The sequence below is a fragment of the Narcine bancroftii genome, chromosome 10 (assembly GCF_036971445.1).
Source record: "Narcine bancroftii isolate sNarBan1 chromosome 10, sNarBan1.hap1, whole genome shotgun sequence".
NCBI lineage: Eukaryota > Metazoa > Chordata > Chondrichthyes > Torpediniformes > Narcinidae > Narcine > Narcine bancroftii.
This window is the reverse complement of record NC_091478.1, coordinates 52,845,709-52,866,710: the sequence shown is the minus strand read 5'-3', so window position 1 is coordinate 52,866,710 and position 21,002 is coordinate 52,845,709. Positions and strand designations below refer to the sequence as shown.

General features: G+C 47.7%; 1 protein-coding gene across 7 annotated transcripts in view; it reads left to right on the top strand.

Annotated features, from left to right (window-relative positions):
- necab2 (N-terminal EF-hand calcium binding protein 2) overlaps positions 1-21,002 on the top strand; it is a 73,344-nt gene that overhangs the window by 15,095 nt on the left and 37,247 nt on the right. For all 7 annotated transcript variants that reach the window (XM_069900933.1, XM_069900932.1, XM_069900931.1 and 4 more), the window contains 2 exons: positions 11,943-12,051; positions 18,818-18,843. In XM_069900933.1, the coding sequence (XP_069757034.1) occupies positions 11,943-12,051; positions 18,818-18,843 (135 nt within the window). The remainder of the gene's footprint in view (positions 1-11,942; positions 12,052-18,817; positions 18,844-21,002) is intronic.

Here is a 21,002-nt window from a genome sequence, read left to right as displayed (position 1 = left end):
CCACTGGCGGTGGTCAATGTGGCAGGCACCAAGAGATTTCTTTAGGCAGTCCTTGTACCTTTTCTTTGGTGCACCTCTGTCACGGTGGCCAGTGGAGAGCTCGCCATATAATACGATCTTGGGAAGGCGATGGTCCTCCATTCTGGAGACGTGACCCATCCAGCGCAGCTGGATCTTCAGCAGCGTGGACTCGATGCTGTCGACCTCTGCCATCTCGAGTACCTCGACGTTAGGGGTGTGAGCGCTCCAATGGATGTTGAGGATGGAGCGGAGACAACGCTGGTGGAAGCGTTCTAGGAGCCGTAGGTGGTGCCGGTAGAGGACCCATGATTCGGAGCCGAACAGGAGTGTGGGTATGACAACGGCTCTGTATACGCTTATCTTTGTGAGGTTTTTCAGTTGGTTGTTTTTCCAGACTCTTTTGTGTAGTCTTCCATAGGCGCTATTTGCCTTGGCGAGTCTGTTGTCTATCTCATTGTCGATCCTTGCATCTGATGAAATGGTGCAGCCGAGATAGGTAAACTGGTTGACCGTTTTGAGTTTTGTGTGCCCGATGGAGATGTGGGGGGGCTGGTAGTCATGGTGAGGAGCTGGCTGATGGAGGACCTCAGTTTTCTTCAGGCTGACTTCCAGGCCAAACATTTTGGCAGTTTCCGCAAAGCAGGACGTCAAGCGCTGAAGAGCTGGCTCTGAATGGGCAACTAAAGCGGCATCATCTGCAAAGAGTAGTTCACGGACAAGTTTCTCTTGTGTCTTGGTGTGAGCTTGCAGGCGCCTCAGATTGAAGAGACTGCCATCCGTGCGGTACCGGATGTAAACAGCGTCTTCATTGTTGGGGTCTTTCATGGCTTGGTTCAGCATCATGCTGAAGAAGATTGAAAAGAGGGTTGGTGCGAGAACACAGCCTTGCTTCACGCCATTGTTAATGGAGAAGGGTTCAGAGAGCTCATTGCTGTATCTGACCCGACCTTGTTGGTTTTCGTGCAGTTGGATAATCATGTTGAGGAACTTTGGGTTTCTAGTGTGTAGGGAAATCCACTGTACAGGGAGCTCCCATATATAGGGAGTTCCTGTGTACAGGGAGCTCCAGGATACTGGATCCTCCTCTGTACAGGGAGCACCAGTGTGTTAGGATCTTCAATTGTCAAGGGAGCTCCTGTGTATAGTGAGCACCAATGTTTAGGGGTGACCAGTGAATAAGGAATGCTTGGGTATAAGCAGTTCCAATGTAGAGGAACCTCTTTTCTACAGGCAGTTCTGGTGTATAGGGAGCTCCAGTGGAAAAGCAGATCCTGTGTGTATGAAGCTTCTTGTAAAGGGAGTCCCTGTTTATAGTGAGCTCCAATTTACAGAGAGTTCCTGTATATGGGGAAATCCAGTGTATAGTGAGTTGCATTGCATAAGGATTTACAGGGTACTGGGAGATTCAATTCACATGGTGTTTCAGTGTACAGGGAGCTCCAGTGTATAGGGATTACTGTATAGTGGCAACTCCTGTGTACAGTGAGCATTTGGAGTTTCTGTTGATAGCCAATTGCTGTGTATGGGTGAGTTCCTCTCTATAGGCAATTCCTGTGTACACAGAGGTCCAGTGTATAGGCAGCTCTTGAGTGAGGTCCAGTATATAGGGAGTTCCTTTGTATAGGGGGCTTCAGTGTATAGGGAGTTCCAGTCAATGAGCATCTCCTGTGTATATGGAGCTCCTTTTACAGGGAGTTTTTGTGTACAGGGAGTTCCTATGTATGGAGAGCTCCAGTGTGTAGGGAGCATCAGTATATGGTGTGCTCCTGTGTACAGGTCCCTAACGTAAGACCTATCTGACCTACGACTATCCCTATACACGACCAAAAAAAATACTGTATATATATATATATAATTTTTTAAATAAAGAAAAAATTATGCTGGTATGTAAATATAAAAATTACACTTGGCCATTGGGAAGGAATAACCTCAGAGTAATTACAATAACAATAAAAAGACATTTGCTTCTGGCTGGGAAGATCCCAAACAGAGCTGGGTCAAAGTTTTCAGCATCAGCTGCAGCCAGAGTAAGTGATGGCAACTCCATTCTCAACATCAGGTGTGGTGCTGTCCATATTGAAGAAGTCACCTGGCTTGTCCAAGTGTGCTTTGTGCAGAAACCACTGCTCCCGGGCAGGACCGGGGACCTGTAAAATGTCTGGATGGTTGGGGTCTGGTGGCAGCAGTGGGGAGGTGTTGGGAATGGCGACAGTTGTGGAGATTATGTTTGGTCATTGGAAAGGAATAACCTCAGACTAATGTGAACCCTATCCTGAATGGAACAGTTATTTATACTGACGCCTACGCTTGCAAATGGCTTTACATTAGGGAAATGGACAAACAATAAAACAGATGCAGTGAATTTCTGACTTGTGTCCTTTTCAAGATAAGACTGGTTAGTCAGAAAGGAACACAGTCATAATTCAGGGACTACCTGTATAGCAAGCACCAGTGTTTAAGGAGCTGTAGAGTTGGGGGATTTCATGTATGTAAGGAGTACATGTGAATAGGGTGTTCCTGTACACAGTTTTCACAGAATACAGTGGACTATTTTATGCTGGAGCATGAACACTGCAAGACTGTAAGAGCCGCATCACACTGAGTGGTGAGATAATCAGTGCGACAGTGTATTCATACATGACAAGCAGCCTGACCAGTACTGATGTAAGTAAAAGTTTGTGCTGTAAACTTACAAGTTTCTCTGAGTGTTTATTAAGTCCTCCGATGGTACATGGTGGCAGCAATGGGATGGATAGAAACCCACACCATATATTTTAAAAATCCCTATGAATTAAAATAAACACGAAAAGAAGGAACATGAGGACTTAAAAATAGGCAGTTGGTCTGGACCCATAGTTTGGTCACCCCTGGACAAAGATATGCTGGGCTTCATTAGTCAGGGATTGAGTTCAGGAGGCATGAGCTAATGTTAATTACATTTTTATTTGTACATTTATTGTAATAGTCAATATTTTTAAACACTGATGCCCCTATTTTTGGCCTGCCCATTTGTGCTCCCGATATCCCAGCCGTCGTCTCTTGCCCCGGCTGCCTACTCATCTGAGCTCCCAATGCTTGGCTGCCGACTCTTGCCCCAGCTGCCACCCATCTACATCCCAGACACCTGCCCGTCTGACCTCATAGTCGCTTGTCCATACGAACTCCAAATGCCCCGAACTATACAGGTACTGACCGCGGTCAAAAGTAGTATGCATGTAATAATCGACCCCCTAAATTTTACACTAAAAAATTGGTCCACAAAATTTAATTATTACATTTTTAAAATTTAAACATACAATATGGTAACAGGCCCAACCAGCCCATGAGCCTGTTCCTCCCAAATACCCCAATTAACATACAACCCTCATACATTTTGAAGCGTGGGAGGAAACCAGAGCACCTGGAGGAATCCCATGCAGGCATGGGGAGAACAAACAGACAGCATGGTATTCGAACCCGGGTTGCTTACGCTGTAATAGTATTGCACTAACCGCTATCTATATTAACCATGCTGCTCTGTAAATTTCTGGTGAGACCACATTTAGAATGTTGCGTTCAGTTCCGGTTACCACTGTAGGAAGGATGTGGAAGCTATGGCGAGGGTGCAGAGATTTACAAGGATATTGTCTGGATTGGAAAATAAGACTGATAAGGCAAGGTTAGCAGAGCTGGGACTTTACAGAGTGAAGAAGAACAGGAAGTGACTTAATAGAGATCTACAGGATTATGAGGGGCATAGATAAGATTGACAGCCAGCAACTTTTCCCCAGGATAACACCAGGACACCTGTACAAAGTGAAGTCAGGAAAGTTTAAGGGAGTCATCAGGGATGTTTTTTACAGAGGGAGTTGTGGCTGCCTTGAATGCATTGCTAGGGATGGTGGTGGAGGCTGGAGCAATAGGGGCATTTAAAAGACTCTTTTATAGGCACATGGATGAAAGATTATAGAGGGTTATGAGGTAGTGAGGGTTTAGTTTTATTTTTGTAGGTTGGCTCAACATCGTGCGTCATGTTCCATGTTCTTCCTGTATGTAGAGAGCTCCAGAGTACAGGATGCTCAAGTTTATTGGGAGTTCCGGTATACAGGGATCTCCATTCTATTGGGAGCTCCATTGAATACAAACTTCCTGTGTACAGGGAGTTACAGTGTATAGGCAGCTCCAGTGTATCAAGAGCTCCTGTGATCAGGGAGTTCCTGTTCACAGAGAGTTCCTGCATATGGACATTTGCAGCGTATGGGAAGTTCATATATGTATGGAGTTCTAGTGTGCAGTGAGTACCCGTGTGCAGGCAGGACCCGTGTGCAGGCAGGACCCGGGTACAGGGAGTTCCTGGGTACAGGGAGCTCCTGGGTACAGGGAGCTCCTGGGTACAGGGAGCTCCTGGGTACAGGGAGCTCCTGGGTACAGGGAGCTCCTGGGTACAGGGAGCTCCTGGGTACAGGGAGCTCCTGGGTACAGGGAGCTCCTGGGTACAGGGAGCTCCTGGGTACAGGGAGCTCCTGGGTACAGGGAACACCCATATACAGGCTGCTTTTGTGTATATGTGTATTGTACGGAAGGGTTTGTGGAGTATAGCAGAAAGCATGCTCCAAGACTCAGATCACCAATGATCTTTATTAGATAACCAGTTGAAAAAACACACACTCAAACCCTCATGCTGACTCTCACCCAGACTGTGGGACTCCATATGGAAGGAAGGGGGCTCAGTGCAGTGGGAGGCAAGAATGGAGGATTCCCTGAGTGTGAGACCCTGAGGGAAAGTGTGCTTTTGCTTCAGGGCTTCCTGTGGGGATTTCACAGCCTCCCACCCCGGGGAATAGGGAGGAATGTGGCTCTGCTCTGGCGTTAGGGAGCACAGTGCCCTGTTACCTGCAGTCCTCATGGATAGCATCCACTGTAGCGACCATGATCTGGGCAGGGAGCAGGAGCGTCGCAACGTGGAGGAAAAAGAGAGAGAGAGAAAGAGCCCACTCAGATTTAAATAAGTCCCACTCTGCAGAGCAGGGGCCAATTACCGGGTCCAGCTAATGACAGTGTTCTCAGGCTTGTAGGTGGTCACACACCTGATTGGCTGATTTGTGGACAGTGGGGTGTGACTTTCGTTAATGGAGATTGCTGATTGGCCAGCAGTACATTCCACCCCTTCGAAAGCCAGAGATGGCAGATCTAGCTTTGTGGGCACTGGTGATGGCAACGTCTCCCCAGTTTCCCATCCCTACCAAAGTGGATAGTTTGAGTGCTGATGGGGTGAAGGTCAGGGGGGACAGACTGAAAGTATAGCTTTTTATCTGAGCCTAGGAACAGTGTGTGTTCTTCTGGGCTGCCCATTAGAGCAATGAGTAGAGCAGTTCTTTGCCATCATGGATCCATCATAGTACCTCTCTGGTGAGTTGCAGCACCGTGGATTGCTCTTCTTCTGCTCATTTTGGGGCAGCCTCGCTCGTGCAGCACCATGTAGTTGGGGCCAATAGAAAGAGTCGAGGGTGAAGTTCAATTGGGGATTACAGGTCCAAAGCCTGTTGCTCTCTACCTCATGGGTCGTATTGTTTGGAGGGTTTCCTGGGGAGTCATCGCTATGATGAAGGTGGAATGCCCTGAAAAAAGAAAGGGGTGGGGTCTGGGTGCAGGGTAGGCACATATACACATAACAGGGGAAATCCTATAAACAGGTCAAGAGATAAAATACAATCAAACACTAAAAGACACAAGCAAGCATGCAATGTTCAAAGGCAAAAGGATTTATCTCTTTAACTTTCTCAGCTAGATGAGTTTCCTGTAAAAAAGCAACTTCTTAACATGAGCTAAAACTCGCTTCCTTTTAATTGGATTATTGAGCCTCTTCACATTAAACATTACATAATTCAAACTATGTGTTGTCATAATATAATTTAGAAAATACTCAACTCTTCTCTCCACCCTGGGTCGTCCCAGTTCCACAGCCAACTAAAACATAATGTCTCCAAAGATAGAAAGTAAAAAAATCCCAAATAATAATAAAATAATAAAAGAAAATTAAACCCCCTCCCCCCCCAAAGCGCTGATTTGGTCAGCACTAACTCCCGTAATTACAAGAAGTGGTCCTCGCCACTAGTGACATGAGGGCTCAGAAGAGGAAAGTGGAAAAAAAATCTAATTTATTTTTAATCAGTCAAGTATAAGAAGCTTCTTCAAGATCTCTATTGACTTGATCATCATCGATTTCAACTTGAACTTCCTGGTGAAGATCCTCTCTTCGCTTTTTTTTTATCCCCTTCCATTTGTTGAGATGAATAACATTGTCATCCATTCTGCTTATTATGAGGCAATGAATTAGAAAATTCCAAAGCTTCAGATTCATTAACAAGAAATTGTCTATAAAAAAAACTTTAAGAATTGTTTAATATCAAAAAGCATATCTATATCCTTTCTTCCACAAAACTGACTTTGCTGGGTTAAATCCTTTTCTTCTTTTGATAATTTCTTTACTCAAATCTGCATAGAAGAATTCTCTACCATAATCATCTGGATCATTAAAAGGCTTTGTTGTTCCCTTGCTTTTTGAACTGCCATTTTCAAAATCATTTCTCTATCCTGGTAACGTAAACATTTAATCAAAATCAAGCGTGGCAGTTGTCCCGGATACGGTTTTATCCTTAGAGCTCCATGTGCTCTATCAAGTTCCAAACCACTTGAAAAATTCTCTGGTCCCAAAATTTCAGTCAGCCAATTTTGAAATAAACTGTACTGGATTAGTGCCGTCAAAGTCAATTTTTATTTTATTTCTTCTACTCTGGTTTTCCAACATATCATCTTTTTGCAATAAATCTTTCTTCTGAATTTCCCATGCTGTAAAAGAATCTTCTATATTGTTAACTGTATCTTTATATTCTTCTACCTCCATGTAACATTCCTGAAAATCTTCAAAATTTTGGACTTTAATTTTAATTTTATCAGCAGTTTTATTACACTTTGCTGTATCTGTCTTCATTAGTCATTTCTTCTCGAATAGCTCACAATTGAGTAGTGAAATCTGCTTTCACCAGCAAAATTTGCACTAATTTTTTGACTAATTGAATCCATTTTATTCAAAAATTTGTGGATCAAGAGGTTTTGGGATAACATAATATTCACCCATTTTCCCTTGAATATATTGGTCTCCTCTCTCTTCTGATTCCTCTCCCTGTGACTGTGGCACAAGACTTTCCTCTTCCATTCCTACCTCCTCTTCTTCTGTAGAAGTTGCCAGTAGTTGAAATTGTAAACAAGTTCTCTGCTTAGCCTTTGATTGACCTGCAACCATAGAAGAAGTTAGATCTACAGACACCGACTCCGTCACTTCTGCAGTGTGTATGCGCGAAGTTCCGCGCATGCGCATTGGTTCTACAGTCATTTCTGTAGTTTCCTTCCGTGCTCCAGAGGCTTTGAAGGTTGAGGCTGGACAGGAAGCAGGATCGGAGGCTGAGTCTTCAAGATAGGCCCAGCTTCTTCAATCACTGTAACTTCACTTTTAGCCTTTTTTTGCAGTCTGTGTTCTAGATTTTTTTTGAAGCCACCTTTTAAGACCTCTAGAAGAATTTTAAAGTCATTCAATACTTATAAAAAATTTAAAAGTTGGGTATTAATTAATTCTGCTAGAAGTGTTTTCCACGCCTTCTCCCTACACCATCATGCCACGCCCCTCCCCCATTCTCCTGATCTGTTCAAGTCCTCCTGCAGTCTCCCTGTTTCCGCTACACTACATTCATATCATCCACAAACGTGGCCACAAAGCTATTCATTCCATAATCCAAATCATTAATATACATCATAAAAAGAAGTGGCCCAACACCGACCCCTGTGGAACACCACTAGCAACTGGCAGCTAAGTATGATCCCTATATTCCAACTTTCTGCTTCCCGCCCATCAGTATGTTTCCTGTTATTACCATGGGCTCCTTCCTTATCTTGTTAAGTAGCCTCATTTGTGGCACCTTGTCAAAGGCCTCCTGAAAATCCCAGTACACTGTATCCTTATCCAGCCTGCTTGTCAACTCCTCAAAGAATTCTAATAGTTTTGTCACGTAAGATTTCTCTTTAAAGAAACCATGCTGGTTTCCATATATAGGGAGTTCATGTCGATAGGCAGGTCCTGTGTATTCTGAGCTGCTGTGTATAGGGAGCACCAATGTTTAGTAACTCCAGTTTAAATTTAAACTTTAAATGTAGACATCCAGCACGATAACAGGCAATTTTGGCCCATGATCCTGTGCCACCCAATTTAGCTACACCCCCAGTACATTTTGAATGGTGGGAGGACATCGGAACTCCTGGGGAAAACACACGCAGACACAAGGAAAATGTACAAACTCCTTACAGACATTGCAGGATTTGAACCCAATCACTGTAAAGACATTGCCCTCCGTGTTTGCATCAGCAAACTGTGCCAAACCTAATTATTAGGAATTCCTCCATGTCATGCACTCCAATGTACAGGAAGTTCCTGTGTATAGCGAGCTCCAATGTTTCAGGTTTTTTTGTGTATAGGGACTTCAGTTTAATTGGGAGGTCCTGTGTATGGAGAGGTCCTGGTGTTGGAAACTCCAGTGTAATTGGGAGTTTCTGTGTATGGAGAGGTCCTGATGTAGGAAGCTCCAGTGTAATTGGGAGTTCCTGTGTATTGGGAGGTCCTGGTGTAGGAAGTTCCAGTGTAATTGGGTGTTCCTGTGTATGGAGAGGACGTGGTGTAGGATGCTCCAATGTAATTGAGAGTTCCCGTGCATGGAGAGGTCCTGGTGTTGGAAGCTCCAGTGTAATTGACAACTCCTATGTATGGAGGTGTCCTGGTGTAGGAAGGTCTAGTGTAATTGGGAGTTCCTGTGTGTGGAAAGGACCTGGCGTAGGAAGCTCCAGTGTAATAGGAGTTCCTATGTATGGAGATGGCCTGGTGTAGGAAGGTCTAGTGTAATTGGGAGTTCCTGTGTGTGGAAAGGACCTGGCGTAGGAAGCTCCAGTGTAATAGGAGTTCCTATGTATGGAGATGGCCTGGTGTAGGAAGGTCTAGTGTAATTGGGAGTTCCTGTGTATGGAGAGGTTCTGGTGTTGGAACCTCCACTGTAATTGGGAGTTCCTGAGTATAGGCAATGTCAATGTATGGAAGCTCCAGAATACATGGTGTTCCAGCATATTGTGATCTACAGTGTATGTGGAGTTGCAGTGTACTGTTGGTCCAGTGTACATGAAGCTCTGGTGCATTGGGGCATTCCTGTTAACCGGGAGCTCCAGTGTACAGGAAAATCCAGTGGATCTACTAGTGCTACTAGTAGATACTAGTAGGTTGATTTGTGTGAACATTGATGTCTCATTGGGTACAGTGCCTGCTCTTCTGCTGATCCTCTTGTGTACTAACGATTTGGAAGATAGCACCGTTGATAAGTTTGCAGATGACGCCAAAACTGGCTGTTTGGTGGAAGAGTGTAGAAGGTTGTCACAGATCAGAAAAAAACATTGTTTTAGTTGGCTGTGGAACTGGGACGACCCGGGGCGGAGAGGAGAGTTGAGTATTTTCTAAATCAGGGGTGTCAAACTCAAATTCACGGAGGGCCAAAATTAAAAACTTGGACTAAGTCGAGGGCCGAACTAAATATTTATTGAAATTTTTCAACAACATCTGCATGTTTTCTCTTCTTTCAACATATGTAATGTTAAACTTTAGGATATAACTTTAGCAGGATAATGTTACAGGTCAGGAGTAGGTAGCTCAAGTTCACCCTTTGCTTGACCTGAGGGAAACCTATTTGGTCCCTGTGGAGATGTAGTCAGCATTCACAGGCTGTGTCCATTTTGGCCTGCATCAGGACTCAGCATTTCCTGCTCACTCCTCAGGCTCTCGGTTTCTATTCACCCTCGACCCACCATCCCTCTACCTGACCAGTCCTTTACCCAACCTCTACTCACCCCTCACTCCACTCGCTCTGCCTCTACCCACCCCATCCTATACACGCCCCTCTACTGCCTCTCCCCTCAACCTGTCTCTCACCCTCTAATCACCCCTCCCCTACTCGCCCTGCCCTCCCCTTTTACCTCTTCCCTATCCACCCCTCCTTCTACTCATCCCTCCCTCTAACTGCCCCTCGCACCACCATAACTTCCCCAGCCCATTACTCCTCACCTACACCCTCTGCCCACCCCTGCTTACCCACCCATTCAGGCCCAGCGTGCTGCCGATCAGCCTTTGCGGACAGCCACCATCTCTCTCTTCACGTGCAGGGCCTAACCAGCTGTCCGCGCGGGTGCAAGCACTGAAGGCCGTGGCGACCGGGAGAAGTGCGCTCGCGCTGTGGAAGGGCCGTCCGGTGCCAGTCGCGCGGGGCTCGCGCTGCCCGGGGGCCGTGCGTAGCCTGCCATGCCCGTCGCACTGACAGGAAATCACAGGCACTCGCCCATCCGCCGCTCCACTCGACAGGTGGGAGAAGTGACTGGTTGTGCGGGGAGCCTTCCAACCGGCTTGCTGGCTGATGACATCGACAGACTTCTCGTGTTACAATTTCTCGTGTTACAATGGGGAAGGATGTGCAATGAAAGGGGAGGATGGTGGGGGTGACATGACCAAAAAACAGCATCGGCTCTCGCTGCAGGGCGGGCCACCTCTAATACATTTTTGAAATGATCTTGCGGGCCAAATATAATTATATCGCGGGCCAAATTTGGCCCGCGGGCCAGAGTTTGACATGTGTGTTCTAAATTATATTATGACAACACATAGTTTGAATTATGTCATGTTTAATGTGAACAGGCTCAATAATTCAATTAAAAGGAAGTGAGTTTTAGCTCATGTTAAGAAGTTGCTTTTTTACAGGAAACTCATCTAAAACATAGGAGTTGTAGAAGATAAATGCCAGGTGGTATTTACCTCAGACAAATGCGAGTTTATTGTTGCAGCAGGATAGTGAATGGTGGGCTTCTTGAAGTCTAGTTAAACTAAGAGATCCAGAGGTGTAAGTACAGTTCCTTGAAAGTGGAGTCATAGGTCGAAAGGGTTGTGGAGAAGATGCAAGATGTACTTGCTTTCATCATATGGGGTCTTGAGTACAGGATTTTGGACACTGTGTTGCACAGTGAGTGGTAGGAATCTGAAGATTATTGTCGAGCAGATGGTTCTATGAGTACAGGAACACAGTACCCTGAAAATGGTGTCACACACCGATCGAGTGATCAGAAAGGTTTTTGGCACAGTGGCACAATGGAGAGGAGGGAGGGAAGGAGGGGCAGAGGGAAAAGCACATACTGACAGGTAAGAGAATACAGGTGGGAGGGAGAAATAAACTGAGAAGTGATATTGAGAGAGGGGCCGAGACTAACTCTGATATGAGAAGAAAGGAAGGGATTGGGAAGCTGGAGGAAAGAAGCAGAGGGATAGAGAAAGAGAGAGACCTGGAGAGAGGGTAACAGAAATTGGAGATGTGGATGACATTGCGATCTGGTTGGAGAGAGTCCAAATGGAATGTAAGGTGTTGATATCCCATTTGGAGCTATATGTTATTTTGGTCACTGTGCTGTGGGAAAGACGATGTCGAACTATTACCCCTGCACCTCTCCACATTTAGACACATTTCTTCCATCTTGGCCTTGATCAGTGATCCCAACCTGAAATATTGACTGACCTTTATTTCCCTGCGGATGGTGCCAGACCTGGTAAGAGCCATCCCGCGGGTGTGTGGAGAACCTTCCTGCAGCTCGACCCCAGGTGTGGGGAGAGCCCTCTCGCAGCTTGACCCTGGATGTGGGAAGAACCCTCCCACAGCTCGACCCTGAGTGTGGGGTGAGCCCTCCCACAGTTCGACCCCGGCTGTGTGGAGAGCCCTCCTGCAGGTCTGTGTGCTCATCCCTGGGTGTAATGCGGAGCGATTAGAGTGGGAGGGGGAGGTGCTGGGGGTAACTCACACTCCTGTCTTGTCTTCCAGATGACGGCAAGTTGTCTTTGGATGAATTCCGGACCTTTTTCTCGGACGGCATCCTCAATGAAGAGGAGCTAGAAAGTCTGTTCCACGCAATCGATCTGGACAAGACCAAGTGAGCACCATTCGCCTTCCCCCTCCCACCCATGTCTGCCTTGCTCAACTTGGGTCACACCTCATGACATAGGGTGGGTTGGGCTGCCTCATTCTGAGCTCCAAGTTCAAGTCTTCTGCCTGCCTCATTCCTCACCCTCACTGACCCCCTTGAGTGGGGAGTGCCCAGACTGGTCAGCACCTAGGCTAGTCCTGAACCCAATGGGAAGGCAGTGAGGTTGGGCCAAATCCTCCGAAAGCAGCCCGAGGCCAGTGGACACAGACCCCAGCAGTAATAGCAGTGCCAGAGGGGCTTGGTAGTTTTATGCTTTGCTTATCAGGAGTTGACTTCAAGATCTAGGAGCAGAATTAGGCCATTTGGTCCATTGAGTCTTCACTGCTATTCAAATCATGGCTGATGTTCAAGTTTATTATCATCTGACTGTACAAAGACACCCCAACCACACAGCATTTCTCCAAACCACGGGGCATACACACACAATACACAATGCACAATTATAACAATTGTACATGTAGACATAATTTAAATAAATGGATATAAACAATTTATGATGATTTGCTCAGTTATAGGCTACTGTTCATCAATCTCACAGCCTGCAGGATGGAGTTATTTCCCAGCCCATACTGCATGGAAAAGGTTTTCAATAATTATCTGAGCCTTATTTAAGCAACACCCCCGGTGAATGTCGTCAATAGAGGAAAGGGTGACCCCAGTGGTCTTCGCCGTTTTAATGATCGTCTGTATTAATTTCCAGTCCGATGCTTTGCAGCTGCCGTCCTACACCACGTTGCAGCTGGACAGGTCTCTCTCAGTTGTGCTCCTGATAAATGTTATCAAGATGGAAGGAAGTGAGGAAGTGCAACTGCTGCTGCACCTTCTGGGCTAATAAAAAAGTGTGAGTCCAGAACAGGTCATCTGTGATAGACATACCAAGTGGACTTATTTTTCTTCTCAAACCCATTCTCCTGCCTTCTCCCCATGACCTTTGACACCCTTACTAACCAGTCATCCTCCACTTTAAATATATCCCATGAGGTGGCTTCCACAGCCGTCTGCGGCAACAGATTCCACAGATTCACCCACCTCTGGCTGCAGAAACCTCCTCATCTCTGTGCTCAAAGTTGCTGAAAGTTTCTGTAGTCGTCACTGGTTATGTTAATTGGCTGGGTTACCCTCCCCACTGCCTGTCCCTGCTTACTACAATGCTCTCCATGCTCAATGTCAAGCTCCCTTCAAGCAGAGTGTTAACATCGCACACTGAGACAGATTGCGAAATCTCGGACCCCTCACCCTGTCCTTGCATGGAGCTGGTGGCCAAGTGTTCTCACCAACCATTGGAACATTATCCAAAGGTACTTGAACCCAGAATTTGGTTCAGAGCTACAGGCTTGTGTACTCATAGGGCTGTATTTTTCATTAAGACTGCCCTAGAAGGAGTCAATTCACTACATGTGAGGCTCCAGATGTCAGTTACATTGGGGACACTGGACTCAGTCTGGGAGATGTTTTCATTGAGCACCTTCACTCTGTCCACTGCAACAGCAAGGACTGCCCAGTAGCCACCCATTTTAATTCCACACCCCATTGGCACACTGTTCATGGTCTCATGCACTCCCAAACCAAGGCTACTCACAAATTGGGAGAACAACACCCGATATTCCATCTGGGCACGCTCCAACTACAGGGCATTAACATTGACTTTTCTAATTCTGCTGAAGCTCACCCCCAAGCCTCCCTCTTTCCCTATACATCAGTTCCTCAACACTTTCCCTTTGCTCTCCTATCAGAGACCTACCACTCCCCCATCACTTCTAGGCTGTTTCTCTTCTACTCTCCCACCTGTTACCTTTTGACCTGTGCTCCTCTCCTTGCCCCATCTCTCTCCTCTCCCTGCCTCTTTCTCTCTCCTCTCCCTGCCCCTTTCTCTCTCCTCTCCCTGCCCCTTTCTCTCTCCTCTCCCTGCCCCTTTCTCTCTCCTCTCCCTGCCCCTTCCTCTCTCCTCTCCCTGCCCCTTCCTCTCTCCTCTCCCTGCCCCTTCCTCTCTCCTCTCCCTGCCCTTTCCTCTACTACCTTTGACTACACAATCATATCCCCTACAGGTGTAGACCCACAATAGATGACAATGTCACACCATCGACAACACCATCACAATCTGTACAGGTGTAAACCCTCTGGTAAACCACTGTGTATGTGTTTATGTTTGGATGTGCTAGGACATGCCCCTTGCTGATTGTACCTGAGGCTCTTCCTACTGACCCCTGAATAAAGGCTACTGTGCCGCAGCCCCCTCCTTAGATCAGGACAGTCGACCAGCATGGATGGACATTCATTCTGTAGTTAATAAAAGCCTATCAGTTTCTTTACAACTTCTAGTTTCTGAAGTTATTGATAGTGCATCAATTTTATTAATTACAGTTGTTTTTTGAAAGGGGAGCAGATCCTGAAGCCAGAAAAGATGGACCTCGACCCACAATCGCCCAATGCATCCAACAGCTCTGAACTCTGGCTGTGTTGCTTCGAAGCAGGCCTCCTCCGCTATTGTCCGATCTGAGTACAACAGGCTGCAAGTGCTGTATTCCCGGGTCGGGCTCCTGGTGTATTCAATGATCAGGGATGCCCAGTCGTACTCAATCATCAGTGACGCCCAGTCATACTCAATGATCAGGGATCCCCAGTTGTACCCAGAAGCAATATACATTCTGAAAAGTCAGTATAGGAGGAAGGTAAACAAAGTTTTCGCGAGGCATCTCCTGGCTGCCCGTAAGCAGTAAGGAATCAAGGACTGAGTACCTTCGGGTTCTGCAAACCCTTGGTCGGGCCTGCGACTGCAAGACAGTGACAGCTGCGGTGAACACAGACAACTTGATTCAAGGCGCCTATGTCAGAGGCATAAGATCTAGTTACATGCACCAGAGACTGTTCAAGCAAGGTGAGATCAATTTGCAAAAGGCCAACGAGCTAGTAGACATGCTAGAGGTGGCCCTCCGAAATATGGACGTCTACTCTGCTGACAACGCGGCCACCACAGATGCTGCCATCTTGGAAGTGGGAGGATCACAGGCCTGTGGAATACCACCACGTCCCGCCAGGGACACTACACCAAAGTGTGTAAGCCCGGGTCCCCCTCGAAACCTAGTAGTGCCCTGTGCAGACCATGTGGGTTGCCATCTTGGAACTGAATGCCTGAACATTGCAATAGTGACTCAATACTGGCCTCCATCACACTAGACCAGTGGAGCCCTCTCGAACTCTCCAGATCAATGTTGGACATCAAGGTCAATGGCCATATGACAAGCTAGGAGCTCAGACATCTTCATCCACTCCGACACAGTGCAGCGCTGCTCCCTTACAATAAGGCCAGTGCTCCTCTCCCTGCATGCTTCTCTCTCCTCTCCCTGCCCCTTTCTCCTCTCCCTGCCCCTTTCTCCTCTCCCTGCCCCTTCCTCTCTCCTCTCCCCTTCCTCTCTCCCCTCTCTCCTCTCCTCTCTGCCTGCCCTTTCTCCTTGGCTTCAAGGTCCCAAACAGTTGATGACCATGGCTACTGTGTAGTGACGGAGTATATGGGCCACAGACTACAAAAACTTTTAAATCTTGATGCCATAGCTTTGTGCTGGTATGCTGCTGGAGTAAGACGGGCCCCAACACCCCCTCTGTCTGTAACCAACAGTATTTAAATGGCCCACTGCACTCCACCTGCAGAAATCCCCTGGCTTCTCTTATCATTTCCAGCCAGCAATCAGCCGATTGCCCACCTCACGCAACACGCGGCCTCTCAATCCTCAAGATTACCTCTCCTGTGCTGTTTGCAAACCTCACCCCTGACTGTATAGCCTGTGGACACCTAAAGTAGGGGATAGGGCACTTATCAGGTTGGAGGTACAGCAGCTTCTGAATGAGGGGATCATTAAAGCCAGCATCAGCTCTTGGCAAGCCCAAGTAGTGGTAGTTAATAATGGGGCAAAACAAAGAATGGTCATCAACTACAGTCAGACCATTAACATACGCACAGCTGGACGCGTACCGTCTTCCCTGCATATCTGACATGGTGAATCAAATCACTCAATATTAGGTATTCTCCACCATCGATCTAAAGACAGCATGTCACCAGCTCCCCATCTTCCCTGAGGACCACCTCTACCATTTCCTGAGGGTTCCCTTTGCTGTCACCAACGGGGTCTTGGTCTTCCAGCGGTAGATGGACCACTTTGACCAGTATGAGCTGCAGGCCGCATTCCACTATCTAGACAATGTCAACATTTGTGGCCATGACATACAGAATCATGATACCGATCTCCAAAAATTCCTCCAAACCACAAAACTCCTTAAACTTGTCTAAGGATAACTCTGTACTTTACATATCTCACCTTGCTATCCTTGGCTATGTCATAGAGAACAGAACCATTGGCCCCGATCGTGACCACAAATCCACCTCTTTTTCCCAATGCCAGAGGCCAGCTCAGCCTTCAGCTGCATCAAGGCAGACATTCCCAAGGCCGCGATGCACGCCGTGGACGAATCCATCCTGTCCTAGGTGTAGAGTGATGCATCCAACTTTGCCCAGGCCGCCACCCTTAACTAGGCAGGCAGATCCGTAGCCTTTTTTCTCCTGCATCTTCCAGGGCCCCAAAATCTGACACTCCTTGATGGAGAAGGAAGCCCAGGTCATTGTCAAAGTGGTACGGCTCTGGAGACTCTACCTTGCTGGCAAACAATTTACTTTGCTGACTGACCAATGTGCAGTTGCCTTCATGTTCAATAACCAGCAGTGAGGTAAAATTAAAAACAGCAAGATATTGAGATATTGAGGTGGAGAATTGAACTTTCCACCTCCAATTACAATATCTTGTACTGGCCCTGAAAACTCAATGAAACTCCAGATGCCCTATCCTGCAGGGCACAAATAGACCAGTCACAAGCCTTTCACAACTACCTCTGCTGCCCCAGGATCACCAGGTTCTACCACTTTGTCAAAGTCACAATTTATCTTACTCTATTGAGGAGGTCAGGACTATGCCCAAAAATCTTCAGGTCCGTGCGGAGTGCAAACCACATTTCTATCAGTCAGACAGAGCGTACCTGATATAGGCCACCCTCCTCTTAAACATCTGAGCATCAACTTCAAGGGGCCCTCCCCCTCCTCCAACCACAGCATGTACTTCCTCAATATTATTAATGAGAACTCACCATTCCCTGTCCGGACATGACCGCTTCCATGATCATCAAGGCCCTACCCAACCTCTTCACCCTGTTCAGGTACCCCTGCTCTATCCATAGCGACTAGGGGTCCTCTTATGAGTGATGAGCTGCATCAGTACCTGCTTGCCACGAGCAGGACCACCAGCTACAAACCCCCCTCCCCCTCCCCAGGCAATGGACAGGTGGAAAGGGAGAATGCTACTGTCAAGAAGGCCATTTTCCTTGCCCTAAGGACTAGAACATCCATTCTCCTGCTGGCAAGATGTCCTCGCTGATGCATTCCACTCAATGAGATTGTTCCTATGCACCACCACCAATGCCACTCTACGTGAAAGAATGTTTTCCTTCCCCAGGAAATCTGCTTCAGGGACCATGCTGCTGTCCTGGCTGACATCCCCAGGGCTGGTCCTCCTCTGGAATCATGCGACGAGCCATAAGTCTGACCCACTGGTCAAAAGGCCAGCCCCAACCCCAATATGCTTATGTGGCATACTGTGATGGGCACGAGGACATGGTCTCCATTCAAGACCTGGTGCCCTCAGAGTCCCTGAGACTTGCTGACCAACCCACACCCCTTTCATCTACCACTAACCAGAATGCACCAGTATCACAGCATGTTACCCCTGGTCCAGTGGATGACAAGTCAGATTCGGCACCATGCTATCACCGATGGCAACATACAGGTGTCCCAGACCAACCAAAGTTCAACACCTGCACTGCAGCCGGCAAACCAGACCACCCAAAAGACTCAACCTATAAGAACTGTTAGATGATTTCACCCCGCAGGACTCTTTCTAAAACAATGGGTGACTGTGATAAACCACTGTAGATATGTTTGGATGTGTTAGGACCCGTCTATTTCTGACTGTGTCTGATGCTCCTCCCACTGACTGTGCCACAGCCCCTGCTCAAAACAGGACTGTTAACTAGCATGGATGGATATCCATTCTGTAGTTAATAAAAGATGTGTTTGGATGTGTTAGGACCTGTCTATTTCTGACTGTGTCTGATGCTCCTCCCACTGACTGTGCCACAGCCCCCTCCTCAGAACAGGACAGTCGACCAGCATGGATGGATATCCATTCTGTAGTTAATAAAAGCCTAGTTTCTGAAGTTATTGATAGTGTATCAAACCAACCATTGACTACACTCACACCTAGACAAGTTAAAAACCATTGGTGCCATCCCCTGTATAGGTGTAAACCAAACATTGACTAATTGACACTCCCTATACAGGTGTACATCCACAATATACAAGACTGTCACACTCTGTACAGATGGGGACCCACCAATGGTGAGAATGTCAGGTGTAAAGCTACCAATGAACACATTGTGCAGGTGTAATTCCATTTCCTACACCATGACACCCAGAATAGATATAGCTCCACCATTAACCACACCATCATAACCTATAAAGGGGTAGACCCAGCTTTGGCTCCACCAGGTTCATGGGATTGTCAGGACTCACTGTTGGCTTCTCCCCTGTGACCTTTCCTTCCCCACCCATCAATCAACAAGTGCTTGGAAGTAACATCTCTCTCTGTTTCTCTCTCCCCTTGCCTTGCCACAGTCACGTTGACACCAAGGAACTCTGTGGTAAGTCTGGTGTCTCCGCCTTTTGCTACCTCTCCTCCTGCCCTGCAGAGCCCCTCTCCATTTGGCTTGTCACACAGAACAACAATCCAGGAACACAGTGGGCCGAATGCACATGAATGGAATGTTCTGGTGGTCACCTTGGTTCAGCAGGGATGAACTGGGCTGAAGGGCCTGTTCCTTGCTGTGATGGTGTTCCCACCTTACTGCAGGAGTCCTGCAGAAGAAGACAGAGGATCTCTTGGGAGGGTCAGGAGCTGAGGCTGTGAGGCTTTGAGCCCAGCTGTCCCTGCTACACTTCCCTTGGGCACCCAGCTCAGGAACCATTGTGGGTCTTGAGGCACACTGAGTCCCCAGTTCGAGTCCCAGCCCAAGCTGAATTCAGAGCAGACTGCTTTGCAGGTTAGTGGGCAGAGTGGGGGTGAGGGGAGCCTAAGGAGGTGAGAGGTGCCTGATGGGGTTCCTGAGAGGGTAGGGAGTGAGGAGGTTCCTGAGCGAGAAATGGTGTGCCCAAGGGGATGAGGGGATAAGAGGATGCCTGGTTAGGTAAGGGGGTGTCCGAGGATGAGGGGAGACCGAGGGGGTGAGGTGCCCGAGGTGGGTTCCTGAGGGGGTTGGAGCTTCCCAAGAGAGTGAACAGGTGCCCAAGAGGGTGGGCAGGTTCCCGAGGGGGTACCTGAGGGTGTGAATGGGGTGACCAAGGAGGTGGGGTTGACTGATGGGGTGCTGCAACCAGCCACTGTTGCAACTTGTCATAAATCGTGTTTTCAGAGATATTTTACCAGGATGTTGCTGCAACAAAGAGCTGAGTTACTGGGAAAGACTGAATACACATCGAACATTCCAGCATAGCACAGGCCCTTCGGCCCATCATCATGTGCCAACCTGTGTAAATCTACTCCACAACAAACTAATAGTCCATTCAAACCCATCCATGTGTCTAAGAGTCTTTTGAATGTCCCTGTTGTACCAGCCTCCACCACCACCCCTGGCAATGCATTACAGGCACCCACCACTCCCCTAAACTTCCCTACACCCACTGTGGACAGATGTTCTCTGGTATTTGCTATTGTCATCCAGGAGAAAAAGTTAGGGCTTTCTTTATTCCGAGGAGTTTCGGAGAATGAGGGAAGATTTGATGGAGTACACAAGTGGAGTTGGTGGGAGAATTCAGTGGGACAAGGGGTTTTGGAGAAAATCCAGTGGAGAGATGGACATGGGGGAGTCCCATGGGGTGAGTGGTGCCAGGCAATGCAGTAGAGAGGGGAGGGGAAAATCCAGTGAGGGGGGGGGGCAATCCAATGGAGAGGGAGTGAGGGATCCAGTAGATGGAGTGGTGGTAGGGAATCCAGTGTGGAGAGGGCTGGGGGAATTCAGTGGGCAAATGAAGTGGGGGGAAATCCAGTGGAGAACAAGCCATGGGGTAAATCTCGTGGGGTGAAGGACAGAAGAAAAGCCAGTGCAGAGAGAGGAGTGGGGAGGGAGTCCATTTGGGATATGGTGGGGGAAGGAGAGAAGGGCTGGATAAGGGAAACCAAAGGAAAGAAGTGGGTGGGAGAGAGAATCCAGTGATGAGAGGATGAATCCAGTGGGTAAAATTCATAGAGAGGATCTAGTGGTGAGAGGGAGCAGGGAATCCAGTGGGAGAGCAACGGGGGAGAAAATCCAGTTGTGAAATGGGGTGGGGATGGAATACAGTGGGAGACAGGGTGTGGAAGTTAACCAGTGGCAAGAGGATGGGGAGAGGGATTCCATTGGGGAGAGGTGGTGGGTGAGATATATTGGGTAAAGGGGATTGAGTGAGGGTAATCAGTGGTGAACTGTTGGTGACATGAGATAATCCAGTGGATAAAGGAGGTGGGGTAAGGAATCCAGTGGGGAGAGAGAGAGTGGGTGAATCCATTAGGGAGAAGGGAATGGATCCACAGAGGAGCAGGGAGGAGAATGATGAGGAAAGGGGTACATCAGGATAGGGGGAGAGCAGAAGGGGCAGGGCCATTTCAGGACTTTGAGATCTGTGGGTGGTCCATGAAGAACTGTGTGCCCCTCCCTCTTCACCTCCTGGTGTGGGCTGAAGGATGTCACACTGTCCCTGTCTCTCCCTCCCAGGGGTGTGGGAGTGAAGGATAATGGGCCATATTCACTCTCAGGGTGTGGGGGTT